General features: G+C 37.5%; 1 protein-coding gene across 2 annotated transcripts in view; it reads left to right on the top strand.

Annotated features, from left to right (window-relative positions):
- Positions 1 to 17,722, top strand: part of LOC123538004 (acyl-CoA 6-desaturase-like) — a 113,800-nt gene that overhangs the window by 82,913 nt on the left and 13,165 nt on the right. For both annotated transcript variants that reach the window (XM_053530773.1, XM_053530772.1), the window contains exons 9-11: positions 2,267 to 2,343; positions 7,489 to 7,586; positions 10,693 to 10,869. In XM_053530773.1, the coding sequence (XP_053386748.1) occupies positions 2,267 to 2,343; positions 7,489 to 7,586; positions 10,693 to 10,869 (352 nt within the window). The remainder of the gene's footprint in view (positions 1 to 2,266; positions 2,344 to 7,488; positions 7,587 to 10,692; positions 10,870 to 17,722) is intronic.

Below are 17,722 nucleotides of genomic sequence, written 5' to 3'. Positions count from 1 at the left end.
CCCCTTCCAAGAAAATGGGAAACTGTTTTGCTCATTGTTGGTTAGCTAGCTGGCTGTTCTGGCCATTGGTTGGTTGGTAGACCATTCTGTTTCTGACCAATAACTAGAAAGTGCAGTTTCACAAAGGTCAGACTTCTTAGGCTGATTGCCTGTGGTAAGTAAATGACCCCTTTGTCTTTCTGGGTCAGTAAGTTGAACGTCAAAGTGATCTTATCGGTTTGGCCTAGTCTGTTATACTTCACAAGGTGATTACCTGTAGTAAGTAGATGATGCCTATTGTTTTGGAGTCAGTTGGTGGAATTTCAAGGTCACAGTGGTCTCCAGAATGAAAATGGTTTCCTATCAATGAACTAAAAAAAGTGGAAACTCCATAGGTCGCTCAACACGACAAAAACGAAAATGTTGCAGGCTCGGTTTGATTGAGCCTGTTCATGGACGGTAGTAGAAATGCATGCTACCGTCAATGCCCTCTAGCCCTGGGTTGAGCAGAACTCAACATTTACACATGCTACAAGTACAAAAAACAATTTAGCGACATCCGCAGATGTGTTCATACGGCGGTGCACATGGAACCTTCAATGATACACAAGCGTGTAATTCCATGAAAAGGGGCGTATGGTCCCCAGTTAAAATAATGGGTTTGCCCTAAACGAGAAAACAATGGGCAGAACTAAACAAACTGGAATTTAGAAAGGGGATCTGAGGTTATGGAGCCTGCATATCACAGGAACTGCCAAAAGACAAAATTAAAAAGCAGGCACCATATCCAAGGGGTGATTATACAATACTCAAAGCTATGAAAGCGGGAATATTGGAACCACCCAGGCCGAAATGTTCAAGCTGAGAAACTAAACAGTACCAATAACACAACATAAAAGTCGTGCTGAACGATCTGAGAAGATCGAAATATAACAGCCCTGATTGAATGTACGGGGAGACTTTTTACGGCCGCCACACGGCAAAAACAACGCTGCTGTGATAATAAAATAGAAAAAGTGGAAACTCCACAGGTCGCTCAACACGACAAGAACGAAAATGTTGCAGGCTCGGTTTGATTGAGCCTGTTCATGGACGGTAGTGGAAATGGATGCTACTGTCCACGCCCTCTAGCCCGGGTTGAGCAGAACTCAACATTTACACATGCTATAAGTACAAAAAACAATTTAGCGACATCGCAGATCATCTGAGATGTGTTCATGCGGCGGTGCACATGGAACCTTCAATGATACACAAGCGTGTAATTCCATGAAAAGCGGCGTATGGTCCCCAGTTAAAATAATGGGTTTGCCCTAAACGAGAAAACAATGGGCAGAACTAAACAAACTGGAATTTAGAAAGGGGATCTGCATGAGGTTATGGAGCCTGCGTATCACAGGAACTGCCAAAAGACAAAATTAAAAAGCAGGCACCATATCCAAGGGGTGATTATACAAGAACACTGGCCTTCAGTCATCAAACCTCATAGGTAATGTTAAGCCCAACCAATAAAAACAACAACAGTTACTTGTAATTTTTTCAGCCTTTGCCCTTTTCATTTTATTCTGTTCAGACATGTCCACTGTATTTATTGATTCTGATTTTATCTGACCATCTGAACAATACATATAGGGATATTCCAGGTGCATCTTTCACTAAAATGTTTTATTATTAGATGTTTACTTTAAAAATCCTCATCAAATGTATTTAATATCATGTATGTAGAGCTGCTTTCACAGTTTAGTGTCATGTAGTAACAGCCCATGGTAAAAAATCTGCATAGTGTGTGTACTATTTTTAACCTTTTACATGATAGTATTTATACACACAGACATATTTATTTCAGGTTTACATAGATGCTGGCTGTCTAGAAATTATTCATTTTTAGTCCCTTACATTTGGAACACTGGAGGGGACTATAGGAATGCCCTCTGTCCGTCCATCCGTCTGTCTGCAAACCTGGATCCTGCAATTACTCAAAAAGTATTCTAGCTAAGTTAATAAAACTTGGTATGTGCATTGATGGATTATCTTAGTGCTACACACAAACGTTCCCCATGATGAGACAATGTGTCAACACATGATCTATGCTTGTTGGTTAAAGGTCAAGGCCAACGGTAGGGGACAAAATTTAATCCAATGAACAAGTAAATATATCATTTTATGTTTAGAAGTTGAAATCAGTGGATTTGTATTCCCACAAAATAGCTGTTTTGACCATGAAAAACCACGAAATTTCTGGCCCACAAAATTAAATGATTTTACAGTATTGCATATGATCATTTTTCAGTGGGACCACCATTGCTGTTTCCAGTTTACTTCCAGTCTATGCTGTTCAGACATTTGTACACTAGGAAACTATGGATGGTGAGAACTGTTTTCTTAATCCTACACAACGGCACTTGAATTTGAAGCCTTCTTAGCTCATACGACATTATAAAAGACGCTATGAGGTATCGTTGGCCTTGCTGTTGGTAAAGATTCCTTGTTTAGGTCCATGTTTCATAAAAACTGTATTAGCTATGGCTTTCAGGGCTTTTCTTCCTATATAATAGAGGCTGATATTTAGTCACTTCCCAGTTGAAAACAAGATTATTTTTTCCCAATTGTGGCAGAGAAATTTCCATAAATAAAAAAAATAAATAATTTGGCAGTTATATTTCAAAAGTAAGGAAGAGGTGGACTCATTTAGGATTAGTAAAACACCTTTCTGCTTCAGTTACAGACATCTTTTGCAGAAGGAAAAAAGTGTCAGTTTTAATTAAATGCTCTTTTCCAAAACTAAGCAATTATTGTGTATGAATTTCCCACTTTAAAAGTTCAAGGCCTCTTCCCAATGGAAAAGCCTAGCTTTGAAACTTTGTACACTTGTTCGTCATCATTGGATGAGCAAGCAGGCTAACTCTATTTGCATTTTGTTAGCCCACCATCATCAGATGGTGGGCTATTCAAATCACTCTGCGTCCGTGGTCCGTCCGTCCGTCATTCCGTCCGTCCGTCCGTTAACAATTTCTCGTTATCGCATCTTCTCAGAAACTACTTGGGGGATTTTGACCAAACTTTGTCAGAATGATGTATTGGTACCCTAGTTGTGTCCCCCTGAAAATCAGACTGGTTCAACAATTTATGAGTGAGTTATGGCCCTTTGTTTATTTCTATAATTTACATAGATTTATATAGGGAAAAACTTTGAAAATCTTCTTGTCCAAAACCACAGAGCCTAGGGCTTTGATATTTGGTATGAAGCATCATCTAGTGGTCCTCTACCAAGATGATTCAAATTATTTCCCTGGGGTCAAATATGGCCCCGCCCCGGGGGTCACATGGTTTATATAGACTTGTATAGGGAAAAACTTTGAAAAACCTCTTGTCCAAAACCACAGGGCCTAGGGCTTTGATATTTTGTATGTGACATGATCTAGTGGTCTTCAACTAAGATTGTTCAAATTATCCCCCTAGGGTTAAATATGGCCCCACCCTGGGGGTCATATGGTTTACATAGACTTATATAGGGAAAAACTTTGAAAATCTTCTTGTCCAAACCACAAAGCCTAGGGCTTTGATATTTGTAATGTAGCATCATCTAGTGGTTCTCTACCAAGTTTGTTCAAATTATCCCCCTAGGGTCAAATCTTCTTGTCAGTAACTACAACATTCAAATTTGGACCACATGTATATTTTTGAGTGGCAAGATGAACCTTGACATGAGTTGACCTTGATTTTGACCTAGTGACCTACTTTCACATTTCTGTAGCTACAGCCTTCAAATTTGGACCACATGCATAGTTTTGTGCACTGAAAAAAACTTTGACCTTGACATTGACCTAGTGTCCTACTTTCACATTTTTGAAGGTACAGGCTTCAAATTTGGACCACATGCATAGTTTCATGTTCCGAAATGAAATTTGACCTTGATTTTGACCTAATGACCTACTTTCACATTTCTCAAGCTACAGCCTTCAAATTTGGACCACATGCATAGTTTTGTGTACCGAAACAAACTTTGACCTTTAGATTGACCTAGTGACCTACTTTCACATTTTTGAAGGTACAGGCTTCAAATTTGGACCACATGCATAGTTCTGTGTTCCGAAATAAAATTTGACCTTGATTTTGACCTAGTGACCTACTTTCACATTTCTCAAGCTACAGCCTTCAAATTTGGACCACTTGCATAGTTTTGTGTACCGAAATGAACTTTGACCTTAAGATTGACCTAGTGACCTACTTTCACATTTCTGTAGCTACAGGCTTCAAATTTAGACCACATGCATAGGATTGTGTACCGCAACAAACTTTGACCTTGACATTGACCTAATGACCTACTTTCACATTTTTGAAGGTACAGGCTTCAAATTTGGACCACATGCATAGATTTGTGTTCTGAAGTGAAATTTGACCTTGATTTTGACCTAGTGACCTACTTTCACATTTCTCAAGCTACAGCCTTCAAATTTGGACCACTTGCATAGTTTTGTGTACCAAAATAAACTTTGACCTTAAGATTGACCTAGTGACCTACTTTCAGATTTCTCAAACTACAGCCTTCAAACTTGATGCACATGCATAGTTTTATGTACAAAGAACTTTGTCCTTGAAATTGATCTAGTGACCTACTATCACATTTCTCAAGCTACAGCTTTCGAATTTGGACCACATGCACAGTGTTGTGTACAGAAATGAAAATTTGACCTTGAGCTAGTCAATAAGTCTTGAAATTTGGAACACTCAAAAATGGCACATTGGTGGGCGCCAAGATCACTCTGTGATCTCTTGTTGAAATGATGGCCCTTTTTAGCTCACCTGAGCACGAAGTGCTCAAAGGTGAGCTTTTGTGATCGCCCTGTGTCCGTCGTTGTCCGTCGTCGTCGTCAACAATTTGACTGTTAACACTCTAGAGGTCACAAATTTGAGCCAATCTTAATGAAACTTGGTCAGAATGTTACCCTCAATGAAATCTTGGATGAGTTCGATATTGGGTCATCTGGGGTCAAAAACTAGGCCACCAGGTCAAATCAAAAGAAAAAGCTTGTTAGCACTCTAGAGGTCACAATTTTGGCCCAATCTTAATGAAACTTGGTCAGAATGTTACCCTCAATAAAATCTTGGATGAGTTCGATATTGGGTCATCTGGGGTTAAAAACTAGGTCACCAGGTCAAATCAAAGGAAAAGCTTGTTAACACTCTAGAGGATACATTTTTGGCCCAATCTTAATGAAACTTGGTCAGAATGTAACCCTCAATAAAATCTTGGACGAGTTCGATATTGGGTCATCTGGGATCAAAAACTAGGTCACCAGGTCAAATCAAAGGAAAAGTTTGTTAACACTGTAGAGGTCACAATTTGGGCCCAGTCTTAATGAAACTTGATCAGAATGTTACCCTCAATAAAGTCTTGGACGAGTTTGATATTGGGTCATCTGGGGTCAAAAACTAGGTCACCAGGTCAAATCAAAGGAAAAGCTTGTTAACACTGTAGAGGCCACATTTATGACTGTATCTTCATGAAACTTGGTCAGAATGTTAATCTTGATGATCTCAAGGTCCAGTTTGAATCTGGGTCATGTAGGATCAAAAACTAGGTCACCAGGTCAAATCAAAGGAAAAGCTAGTTTACACTGTAGAGGCCACATTTATGACCATATCTTAATGAAACTTGGTCAGAATGTTAGTCTTGAGGCTGTATAGGTCAAGTTCGAATCTGGGTCAGGTGGGGTCAAAAACTAGGTCACTAGGTCAAATCAAAGGAAAAGCTTGTTAACACTCTAGAGGCCACATTTATGACTGTATCTTCATGAAACTTAGTCAGAATGTTAATCTTGATAATCTTTAGATCAAGTTCGAACCTGGGTCATGTCAGGTCAAAAACTAGGTCACCGAGTCAAATCAAAGGTAAAGCTTGTTAACACTGTAGAGGCCACATTTATGACTTTATCTTTATGAAACTTTGTCAAAATGGTAATCTTGATATTCTCAAAATCCAGTTTGAATCTGGGTCATGTAGGATCAAAAACTAGGTCACCAGGTCAAATCAAAGGAAAAGCTAGTTTACACTGTAGAGGCCACATTTATGACCATATCTTAATGAAACTAGGTTAGAATGTTAATCTTGATGATCTATTGGTCAGATTCAAATCTGGGTCATGTTGGGTCAAAAAATAGGTCACTAGGTCAAATTAAAAGAAAAGCTAGTTTACACTTTAGAGGCCACATTTATACCATATCTTAATTAAACTTGGTCAGAATGTTAATCTTGATGGTCTTTAGGTCAATAGGTCAGGTGAGCGATACAGGGCCTTCATGGCCCTCTTGTTATACTTAGCCCTACCTCTTAGCTCAAGATGGCAGAGTGAAGATATACAGATTATGGGGTTGTGAGTTTGTTAGTAAAGGAGATTGTGGCTATCATATGCTATGTTTTTTAGCTCGACTATTCGAAGAATAGGGGAGCTATCCTACTCGCCCCGGCGTCGGCATTAGCGTTAGCGTGAGCGTGAGCGTCACACAAATGTTAAAGTTTGCGTACCACCCCAAATATTTTCAAAGTCCATTGAGATATTGCTTTCATATTTTGCATACTTGTTTACCATCATGACCCCAGTCTGTAAAAAGGAGGAGGCAACTCTATCAAGCATTTTGACTGAATTATGGCCCCTTTTCAACTTAGAATAAATGTTAAAGTTTGCGTACCACCCCAAATATTTTCAAAGTCCATTGAGATATTGCTTTCATATTTTGCATACTTGTTTACCATCATGACCCCAGTCTGTATAAAGGAGGAGGCAACTCTATCAAGCATTTTGACTGAATTATGGCCCCTTTTCGACTTAGAATAAATGTTAAAGTTTGCGTACCACCCCAAATATTTGCAAAGTCCATTGAGATATTGCTTTCATATTTTGCATACTTGTTTACCATCATAACCCCAGCCTGTAAAAAGGAGGAGGCAACTCTATCAAGCATTTTGACTGAATTATGGCCCCTTTTCGACTTAGAATATGCTTATTGTAATGTTAAAGTTTTACTCATAGCTTATATTATACTATCAAGCACTGAGAATAGTCGAGCGCGCTGTCCACTGACAGCTCTTGTTTATATATGGGATTAGGAAAACTTGTGGGTTATTTAATATATGCATATCAGGGTTTAAGTTGATATGGACGTTGAGACTTCTGTATGTGCACATTTCGGCCTTTTTAAGTAAAAGCAAGTGTCTGCTATAAATGATCTTATACCTGTTATATAATCAAGCTGTGCTTAAATTTACACATTTCGATCTGCATGCCAAGGTTTTATAAGTACTCTTATAAATGTTATTTGTCTAAAATTGGATGAAATTTTAGGAAATATACTACATTATATAACAAAATTATACTCGTACATAAAAAGAATGAAATCACAATCTCTTTATTTTAACCTGATAATTTACAATTAGTTTTTCATTTTGGCCTAGTGGAACAATATATACAGCTGTAGTAGGTACATCTGATGGAATGCTGGTTGTATTTTCAGGAATTAACAATAGCTGTATCGGCAATGGCGTATTTCTTCTACCTCTTTATACCTATGTTGGGTGTGGCAGGAAGCATAGCGTATTTCTTCACTGTCAGGTAAGGCATTACACTATTTACTACAGCAAAATATCTTTTAAATGTTTTGACTATACTGTGAAATCGTTTCATGGGCATAACATTTGGTGGTTTTGACCAAAACGGCAATTTCATGGAGACATAACCTTGTTGATTTTTCATTTTTAGCTCACCTGAGCAATGCTCAGGTGAGTTTTTCTGATCACTCGATGTCCGGCGTCCGACGTCTGGCGTCTGTCGTCTCTCTGTCTGTCTGTCTGTCTGTCAACATTTAGCTTGTGTATGCGATAGAGGCTGTATTTTTCAACTGATCTTCATGAAATTTGGTCAGAATGATCACCTTGATGAAATCTAGGCCGACTTCGAAAATGGGTCATCTGGGGTCAAAAACTAGGTCACTAGGTCAAATCAAAGAAAAACCTTGTGTATGCGATAGAGGCTGTATTTTTCAATTAATCTTTATGAATTTTGGTCAGAATGATTACCTTGATGAAATCTAGGCCGAGTTCGAAAAGGGGTCATCTGGGGTCAAAAACTAGGTCACTAGGTCAAATCAAAGAAAAACCTTGTGTATTCGATAGAGGCTGTATTTTTCAATTAATCTTCATGAATTTTGGTCAGAATGATAACCTTGATGAAATCTAGGCCGAATTTGAAAATGGGTCATCTGGGGTCAAAAACTAGGTCACTAGGTCAAATCAAAGAAAAACCTTGTGTATGCGATAGAGGCTGTATTTTTCAATTAATCTTCATGAATCTGGTCAGAATGATTACCTTGATGAAATCTAGGCCGAGTTTGAAAATGGGTCATCTGGGGTCAGAAACTAGGTCACTAGGTCAAATCAAAGAAAAACCTTGTGTATGCGATAGAGGCTGTATTTTTCAATTGATCTTCATGAATTTTGGTCAGAATGATTGCCTTGATGAAATCTAGGTCAAGTTTGAATATGGGTCATCTTGGGTGAAAAAGTAGGTCACTAGGTCAAATCAAAGAAAAACCTTGTGTATTCGATAGAGGCTGTATTTTTCAATTGATCTTCATGAAATTTGGTCAGAAGGATTGCCTTGATAAAATCTATGTTGAATTTGATTATGGGTCATCTGGGGTCAAAAAGTAGGTCACTAGGTCAAATCAAAGGAAACCCTTCTGTGTGCGATAGTGGCTGTATTTTTCAATTAATCTTCATGAAATTTGGTCAGAATGATTGCCTTGATGAAATCTAGGTCAAGTTAGAATATGGGTCATCTGGGTCAAAAAGTAGGTCACTAGGTTAAATCAAAGAAAAACCTTGTGTATGCGATAGTGGCTGTATTTTTCAACTGATCTTCATGAAATTTTGTCAGAATGATAGCCTTGATGAAATCTAGGTCAAGTTTTAATATGGGTCATCTGGGTTTAAAAACTAGGTCACTAGGTCAAATCAAGGAAAAACCTTGTGCATGCAATAGGGGCTGCATTTTACACTGGATTTTCATAAAATTTGGTCAGAATGGTTGCCTTGATGAAATCTAGGTCAGATTCGAATATAGGTAGTCGTGGATCAAAAACTAGGTCACTAGGTCAAATCAAAGAAAAACCTTGTGTATGCGATAGAGGCTGTATTTTTCAATTGATCTTCATGAAATTTGGTCAGAATGATAGCCTTGATGAAATCTAGGTCAAGTTCGAATATGGGTCATCTGGGGTCAAAAACTAGGTCACTAGGTCAAATCAAAGAAAATACTTATTTATACTCAAGATTTTTTGCTCCAATTTTAATGATAATTGGTCAGAATATTTTTTTTCATGAAATCACTAGGTCAAACATGTTTACACTGTTATGGTGTGTTATGGTGTGTTTCTCAGGTGAGCGACCTAGGGCCATCTTGGCCCTCTTGTATAGATGTAAAAGAATATCATTTATATACTTTCATTGGGATTTAATTTCATGGAATGACATAACTACGAAATCCATGAAAATAGTCCCCTACAAATAATAATGGTTTCACAGTAGGCTGTTTGTTTTTCCATCAGGTTGAACAGGATATATTGTTTCATGTTACTAATTTGTCTAAGATAATAGAAATGCCTTTGAGACCAGTCACAGAATGCAGCCTTGCCATTGGTCAGTTTCAAAATTATGTTTTGAAACAACCAATCATATGCTGGAGTTTACAGACTGGTCTCCAGTTTCAGTTTTATAACCTCTGACCTTCTAGTTTTGGTACTGTTGTGATGGTTTCTGTTTTGCTATCAAATTGGCAGACAGTGTGATGGTTTCTGTTTTGCGATCAAATTGGCAGACAGTGCACCTTGTGGATTAAGAAAGGATATTGAATATTAACCTGGATTACCTCCCTTAACATAAGTAGCTCAGAGGCAAATTCACATTTTTAACTGCACAAATAAAGCAGTTGATGATGAAATTGCAAAATAAAATCAAACTACAAAATCAACCAAGTCACAGTATCTGTATACCAATTTCAAGATATGATATTAGCCGCGCCATGAGAAAACCAACATAGTGGCTTTGCGACCAGCATGGATCCAGACCAGCCTGCGCATCCACGCAGTCTGGTCAGGATCCATGCTGTTCGTTTTCAAAGCCTATTGCAATTAGAGAAACCGTTAGCGAACAGCATGGATCCTGACCAGACTGCGCGGATGCGCAGGCTGGTCTGGATCCATGCTGGTCGCAAACGCACTATGTTGGTTTTCTCATGGCGCGGCTCATATGAACTTTGTAGTGAGATAATTTTATACCCAAATTCATATTGCCTGGAAAACTACAAAGTGTTAGCAGTTCACTTGGAGTTGGAAAATGTGGAAAGTCAGGGTGACATTACTTACTATAAATTTTGTAGACTTTTTTTTTTTTAACAACTCAGAATAAGTTTAACATGAACACTGCATCAAAGTGCTTTATTGGCAAGACTGGAGCAGACAACATATAAGCAGCTTTTTTACTGAAATACGTAGAAGATATGAGGCTGTAGCTGCCACCCTAAATCATGAAGCTTATTTGATTTTGTAGAAAGGCTTGTGAGAAAATATGAAGCTCATTTGATTGTGAAGGAAAAATGAAGCATTTTTTATGTGAAGAACACACAAAACTTGTTAAAATCATTCTTGAATTTACTTTTACAGGTGTATTGAAAGCCATTGGTTTACATGGGTAGCCCAGTCCAACCATTTACCGATGAATATAAAAAATGACGAGGCTAATCCATGGTTAAAGCTGCAGATACATGCAACATGTAATGTAGAGAAGTCTTTCTTTAATGACTGGTTCACGGGACATCTCAACTTCCAGATTGAACATCAGTATGTATATCTATCTTTAAGGAATGAATTGTGGTTTTGTAATTTTCATTTTGGTATGAAATACATTTCGCAGTTTTATAAATTGTTTTTACATCAAATTCCTTCATACAGTCTTTATATGAAGGCAATGTATTTCATATCCTAACGAAATTTCTGGAACTGCAGTTCATATACAAGTAAACTGTATAAAAATACCATACAATAGGGAGACAAATATTGTTCTTTATTTTTCAGTGCTGTTTATTCACAGGCTTAAGTGCAAATGTTTTTTTTTATTATACCCCCACAAACGAAGTTTGTGGGGGTATATAGGAGTGAGCTTGTCGGTCGGCCGGTCTGTCGGTTGGTGCGTTGGTTTTCATGGTTTCCGGACAATAACTCATGAAAGGCTTGACAGATTTAAATAATTTTTGGTACACAGGTGTAACATCATAAAATAAGGTAAAGTTCGACTTTGGCTACAAACCACCAATTTTTTGACGTTGTTATGGCACCTTTCCAACTTAGAATTTGCCAAACTCATGGTTTCCGGACTCATGAAAGGGTTGACAGATTTAAATAATTTTTGATACACAGGTGTAACATCAGTTTTTTCACCTTCAAGTTAAACAACTTAAATTGCACCTTCTTGTGGCCATTTCTTTCTTATGGTTGCCATACTTCTGTGACAAGGCTGTATTGTGGGGGTATTATTCGTCACTCCTGTGACAGTTCTAGTTGTCCCCCGCCTTTTTCGAAGAAAAAAAGGGGGACAAAGAAATAGGCTGCTTCCTTCCGTCCATCCATCCGTCACACTTTGTGTCCGGTCCATAACTCTGCCATTCATGAAGGGATTTTGAAATAACTTGGCATAAATGTTCCCCATAATGAGACGACGTGTCATGCGCAAGACCCAGATTCCTAGCTCCAAGGTCAAGGTCATGCTTAGAGGTCAAAGGTTAACAGGGTCTGTTTCGTGTCCGGTCCATAACGCTGCCGCACAAATGTTCCCCATAATGAGACGATGTGTCTTGCGCAAGACCCAGACCCCTAGCTCTAAGGTCGAGGTCACACTTAGAGGTTAAAGGTTAACATGGTCTTTTTCTTGTCCGATCCATAACTCTGCCATTCATCAAGGGATTTTGAAATTACTTGACACAAATGTTTCCCATAATGAGACGACTTGTCATACGCAAGACCCAGACCCCTAGCTCTAAGGTCAAGGTCACACTTAGAGGTTAAAGGTTAACATGGTCTGTTTCTTGTCCGGTCCATAACTCTGCCATTCATCAAGGGATTTTAAAATGTTCTCTATAATGAGTTGATGTGTCATGCGCAAGACCCAGACCCCTAGCTTCAAGGTCAAGGTCACACTAAGAAGTCAAAGGTTAACATTGTCTGTTTCTTGTCCAGTCCATAACTCTTGTCCAGTCCATTCATCAAGGGATTTTAAAATTACTTGGCACAAATGTTCCCCATAATGAGTTGATGTATCATGTGCAAGACCCAGACCCTAAGCTCCAAGGTCAAGGTCACCTTTGGAGATAGGACACTTTTGGTAATTTTTCTTTGTCTGGTCTGTAACTTTTTTATCCATTGGTGTATATTTAAATACCTTGGCATAAATATTCACCATTACAAGACATTGTGTCATGTGCAAAGTCAAGGTCACAGGCACCAAAGTTAACTTTCTTTTTTTGTTTGTACATGAAATTACCTCCCTTTTATAGGATAAAATACAATACATGTGTTTTTATATCAGTTTTCCCACTAATTAAAAATTGAAATTAAATTTTAAGTAAGATGATTGGTATTGATAGATATGAAAAGCTATTAACAATTGTTAAACAATAAATAAAGCAAACCCAGGCGCAAGTTATGGTATATATAGGTAAATGCAGCATTACTGTGGTTGCAATACATTAGGTTGATATGTAGTGCAGCTCTGCATTGACCAACAGTAGAATTAACTTTTTCTGGTGTGTAATTTAAAACAAGTTTTTTAGTACCATATAAGTGTCATGCATTTCATTTGTTTATTAATTACCTCCCTTTAATATGATAAAATGTTTCATTATATTTTTATTTATTTTTCCTTACATTAAATCTTTAAAATACAGATATTAGCATTTGAAAGCATTCACCAACTATAGATTTCCAGACATTTTCAAACTTCATAATGTCTTCATGAATTATATGATATATAGTTATGAATCATAAAGTATCTGCCGTGAATACGGTATGGAAGTCATGTGCGTTGGCTTTTAGACTAGTTAGGTACACGGTGTCAATGCCTCGGCAATTTTATCCCAGCAAGTATTTTCTCGGAAAAACATCGAAATTTAAACAAAGTAACGATCACATATAACACTGAATAACTGTCTTCATTGTATGGTAACTCGCGGTGACCGGTAAATCATTCTTAATGCATGACATGCTTATTTCTTTACTCTATCACGTTTTACAAATATGGTATATTGGTAATGGGGTGGGTGGGGTAGCGCCGATGTCATAATTTTCGTTTCGGACCGATTGAGTTGTCAGAATTTCCGGAGCCCTGGTTATGATTTATATACATTATTAGTATGTTGCCCTATTACTTAGAAGATGTTGTAATGGCATGCAATATGTTTTGTGAAAAATGTCCCTAGGCAGGGGACGTTGGTAACTCTGTTACAAATTCTTGTTTAATCTAAATTAAATACTCCCCTTCTAAGAATAACTCCTCCTTTATACTAGGTTACCTGAATTTATTTTCAAGACAGATCAATATCTGGGAATTGAGGTTACTTTATTATAGACTGGTTATTATTTCTGAATGCATCAGGCTTTTATTATACTTTTTGCAAACTATTTGCTAGCAGGTTACAAGCTTTTAAAGTAGGAAACTCTAAGAATATTTACCTGTAATTGTCGTAAAAAAAGATGAAAATGACAATTTCTGAACTTTGGTATAGCAGGTAAAATTGCAAACTTAGACTTAATTTGTACTGTTACTCAGAAAATGTATAGTTTTATCTGATAGACTCAATATAAATTTGATACTTAGATTATATTTACAAACAATTTAGTTATTTGATGGCCTACTTTTATATTTACAAACAATTTAGTTGTCTGATGGCCTACTTTTGTGAAAATTGCCTTTATTATATATAATTATGCCATTTTCCATGCGTCCAATATAGAATTACCATTTGACTTTCCTGTACTTTCATTGTTCCCATTGTCTTACTTCTTTTATGAAGGAAACAAGTAGGACATAGAAATTGTCTGAGTCTGTTACACTTTTTGTCTGGTCCATCGATAACTTATCAACTGAGCCATATTGATCAGCTGACTTGTTTTCTGTACAATGACAATATTTGTCTCACCTGGGTCCAAATTCATCAACCTTTTAAGTATGAAACTTAGACATTGAAATGCTAAGTTTTCATTTAGCTCCGGCATTGTCAAATATGCATAGATTGCAAGGAACCTTGGCAGGAATCTTCTTTATGCAGGTAATGAGTGTTCAGCAAAATTTCAGTAGTATGCATATGCTATTTGCAAAGTTATGGCAAATTGAATAGGCCATTAGTTTTGAACTAACAGCCTGAAGGTTGATGTTTTTGTGCTCTCTTTAATAACCATTATCCCAGGAATATGCAAAAAGAATGTCTGAAATAAAATATACCCCAGGGCTTGTATATATATTCATAAAGTTTATATGAAATGAAAGATACCACTTGGCATGTATATGTATTCATCAAAGTTTAAATGAAGTGAAACATGCACCTTGAACCATATATGTATTCACCAGAGTTTAAATGAAATGAAAGATGCACCTTGGCCCATATATGTATTCACTAGAGTTTAAATGAAACAAGAGATCACAGAGTGATCTTGGCGCCCACCATTGAGCCATTTTTGAATGTTCCAAATTTCAAGACTAGCTCAAGGTCAAAATCAAGGTCAAATTTCATTTTGGTACACAACACTGTGCATGTGGTTCATGCATGTGGTCTAAATTTGAAAGCTGCAGCTTGAGAAATGTGAAAGTAGGTCACTAGATCAATTTCAAGGTCAAAGTTCATTTCGGTACACAAAACTATGCATGTGCTAATTTGGAGGCTGTAGCTTGAGAAATGTGAAAGTAGATACGAGGCAAAAATCAATGTCAAATTTCAATTCAGAACACAAAAATATGTATGTGGACCAAATTTGAAGCCTGTGGACCAAATTTGAAGCCTGTAGCTTCAGAAATGTGAAAAAAGGTCACTAGGTCAATCTCAAGATCAAAGTTCATTTCTGTACACAAAACTATGCATGTGGTCCAAATTTGAAGGCTGTAGCTTGAGAAATGTGAAAGTAGGTCACTAGGTCAAAATCAAGGTCAAATTTTATTTCGGAACACAAAACTATGCATGTGGTCCAAATTTGAAGCCTGTACCTTCAAAAATGTGAAAGTAGGTCACTAGGTCAATGTCAAGGTCAAAGTTTTGTTTCGGTACACAAAACTATGCATGTGGTCCAAATTTGAAGGCTGTAGCTACAGAAATGTGAAAGTAGGTCACTAGGTCAAGATCAAGGTAAACTCATGTCAAGGTTCATCTTGCCACTCAAAAATATACATGTGGTCCAAATTTGAATGTTGTAGGTTATGGACAAGAAGATTTTAAAAGTTTTTCCCTATATAAGTCTATATGAACCATGTGACCCCCGGGGCATGGCCATATTTGACCCTAGGGGGATAACTTGAACAAACTTGGTAAAGACCCACTAGTTGGTGCTACATTACAAATATCAAAGCCCTAAGCTTTGTGGTTTGGACAGGAAGATTTTCAAAGTTTTTCCCTATATAAGTCTATGTAAACCATGTGACCCCCAGGGCGGGGCCATATTTTACCCTAGGGGAATAATTTGAATAATCTTAGTAGAGGACCACTAGATGATGTCACATACAAAATATGAAAGCCCTAGGCCCTGTGGTTTTGGACAAGAGGTTTTTCAAAGTTTTTCCCTACACAAGTCTATATAAACCATGTGACCCCTGGGGCGGGGCCATATTTGACCCCAGGGGAATAATTTGAATAATCTTGGTAGAGGACCATTAGATGATGCTACATACCAAATATCAAAGCCCTAGGCTCTGTGGTTTTGGACAAGAAGATTTTCAAAGTTTTTCCTTATATAAATCTATGTAAACTATAAAAATAAACAAAGGGCCATAACTCACTCAATTTTTTTTTAACCAGTCTGATTTTCAGGGGGACACAACTAGGGTACCAATACATCATTCTGACAAAGTTTGGTCAAAATCCCCCAGTAGTTTCTGATAAGATGCGATAACGAGAAATTGTTAACGGACGGACGGAAGGTCCTACATATGGATACTTATGTGGCTACTCTTTTGTTCTCTCTATTGTTCTTTTAGCCACGTAAGAGAAAAATAGCCACATAAAAGCCTTACAGAATGAATGACATCAAAGAAAAAGTACAGTTACCTATTGTTCCTATAGCCACCTAAGTATGCAAATGTGAGCTCGGACGGACGGAAGGACGACGGACCACGGACGCAGAGAGATTTGAATAGCCCACCATCTGATGATGGTGGGTTAATAAAAGTCTGCACCTTGGCCCATATATGTATTCATCAGAGTTTAAATGAAATGAAAGATTCACCTTGGCCCATATCTACATTCATCTAAGTTAAATTGAAATGACAGATTCACCTTGGCCCATATATGTTGTCGTCAAAGTTCAAATGAAATGAACGGTACACTTTGGTCTATATTTGTATTCACCAGAGTTTAAGTAAAATGAAAGATTCACCTTGACCCATATATGCATTCACCAGAGTTTAATGTCTCCCCCTATCGCCCCCTCCCATCCTTTCCCCTTGCATTTGCGCTCCCTTGCTTTGGCATCACCTCTACTTTTACTATGAGTAAGTTATCATCACCTTCATTTTTGCTGGCGGAATCCTTAGGCGGTGCCCGGCTGTTGTTTTTTCTTGCTTATGTATGTGCGTGTGTGTGCTTGTGCATCTGTGTGTCTTGGGTGGGCCCTACAGTGTTGTTATAACTTACTTGTCTGTTTGTTTATCTATGTGTGTTAGTTATGACTTGTGTGTGTTTGTCTTTTGTACGTGAGTGTCTGCGCTGCTGTGGTTCACGTTGTAGGGTAACTGTGATTAAGGAACCTAGCATTCCCTTTTGAATATTCATCCTTGTTTCACTTCCCCTTCAACCAACCCCCCCCCCCCCCCCCTTTTTTTTTTACCCCCTTCCCCTTCCTCCCCCTTTTTTAGCTCGACTTTTCGAAGAAAATGTAGAGCTATTGCACTCGCCCCGGCATCGCCGTTGGTTAAAGTTTTTGATAAAGTCAAATATCTCTGTTACTACCAAAGCTATTGACTTGAAACTTAAAATAGTTATTCACTATCAAAGTCTACACCAGGAGAAACAATCCCCATAACTCTGCTTTGAATTTTGACAGAATTATGCCCCTTTTTAACTTAGAAATTTTGGTTAAAGTTTTTGATAAAGTCAAATATCTCTGTTACTATCAAAGCTTTTGACTTGAAACTCTAAATAGTTATTTACCGTCAAAGTGTACACCAGTAGAAACAATCCCCATAACTCTGATTTGAATTTTGACAGAATTATGCCCTTTTTTAACTTAGAATTTTTAAAAAAAAAATTTGATAAAGTCAAATATCCCTGTTACTATTAAAGCTTTTTACTTGAAACTCAAAATAGTTGTTTACAAACAAAGTCTACACCAGGAGACACAATTCCCATAACTCTGATTTGAATTTTGACAGAATTATGCCCCTTTTTAACTTAGTATTTTTTGTTTAAAGTCAAATATTTCTGTTACTTAAAGGTTTTGG

This window comes from Mercenaria mercenaria, chromosome 18 (genome assembly GCF_021730395.1).
Source record: "Mercenaria mercenaria strain notata chromosome 18, MADL_Memer_1, whole genome shotgun sequence".
NCBI lineage: Eukaryota > Metazoa > Mollusca > Bivalvia > Venerida > Veneridae > Mercenaria > Mercenaria mercenaria.
This window is presented reverse-complemented; position numbering and strand designations above follow the sequence as displayed.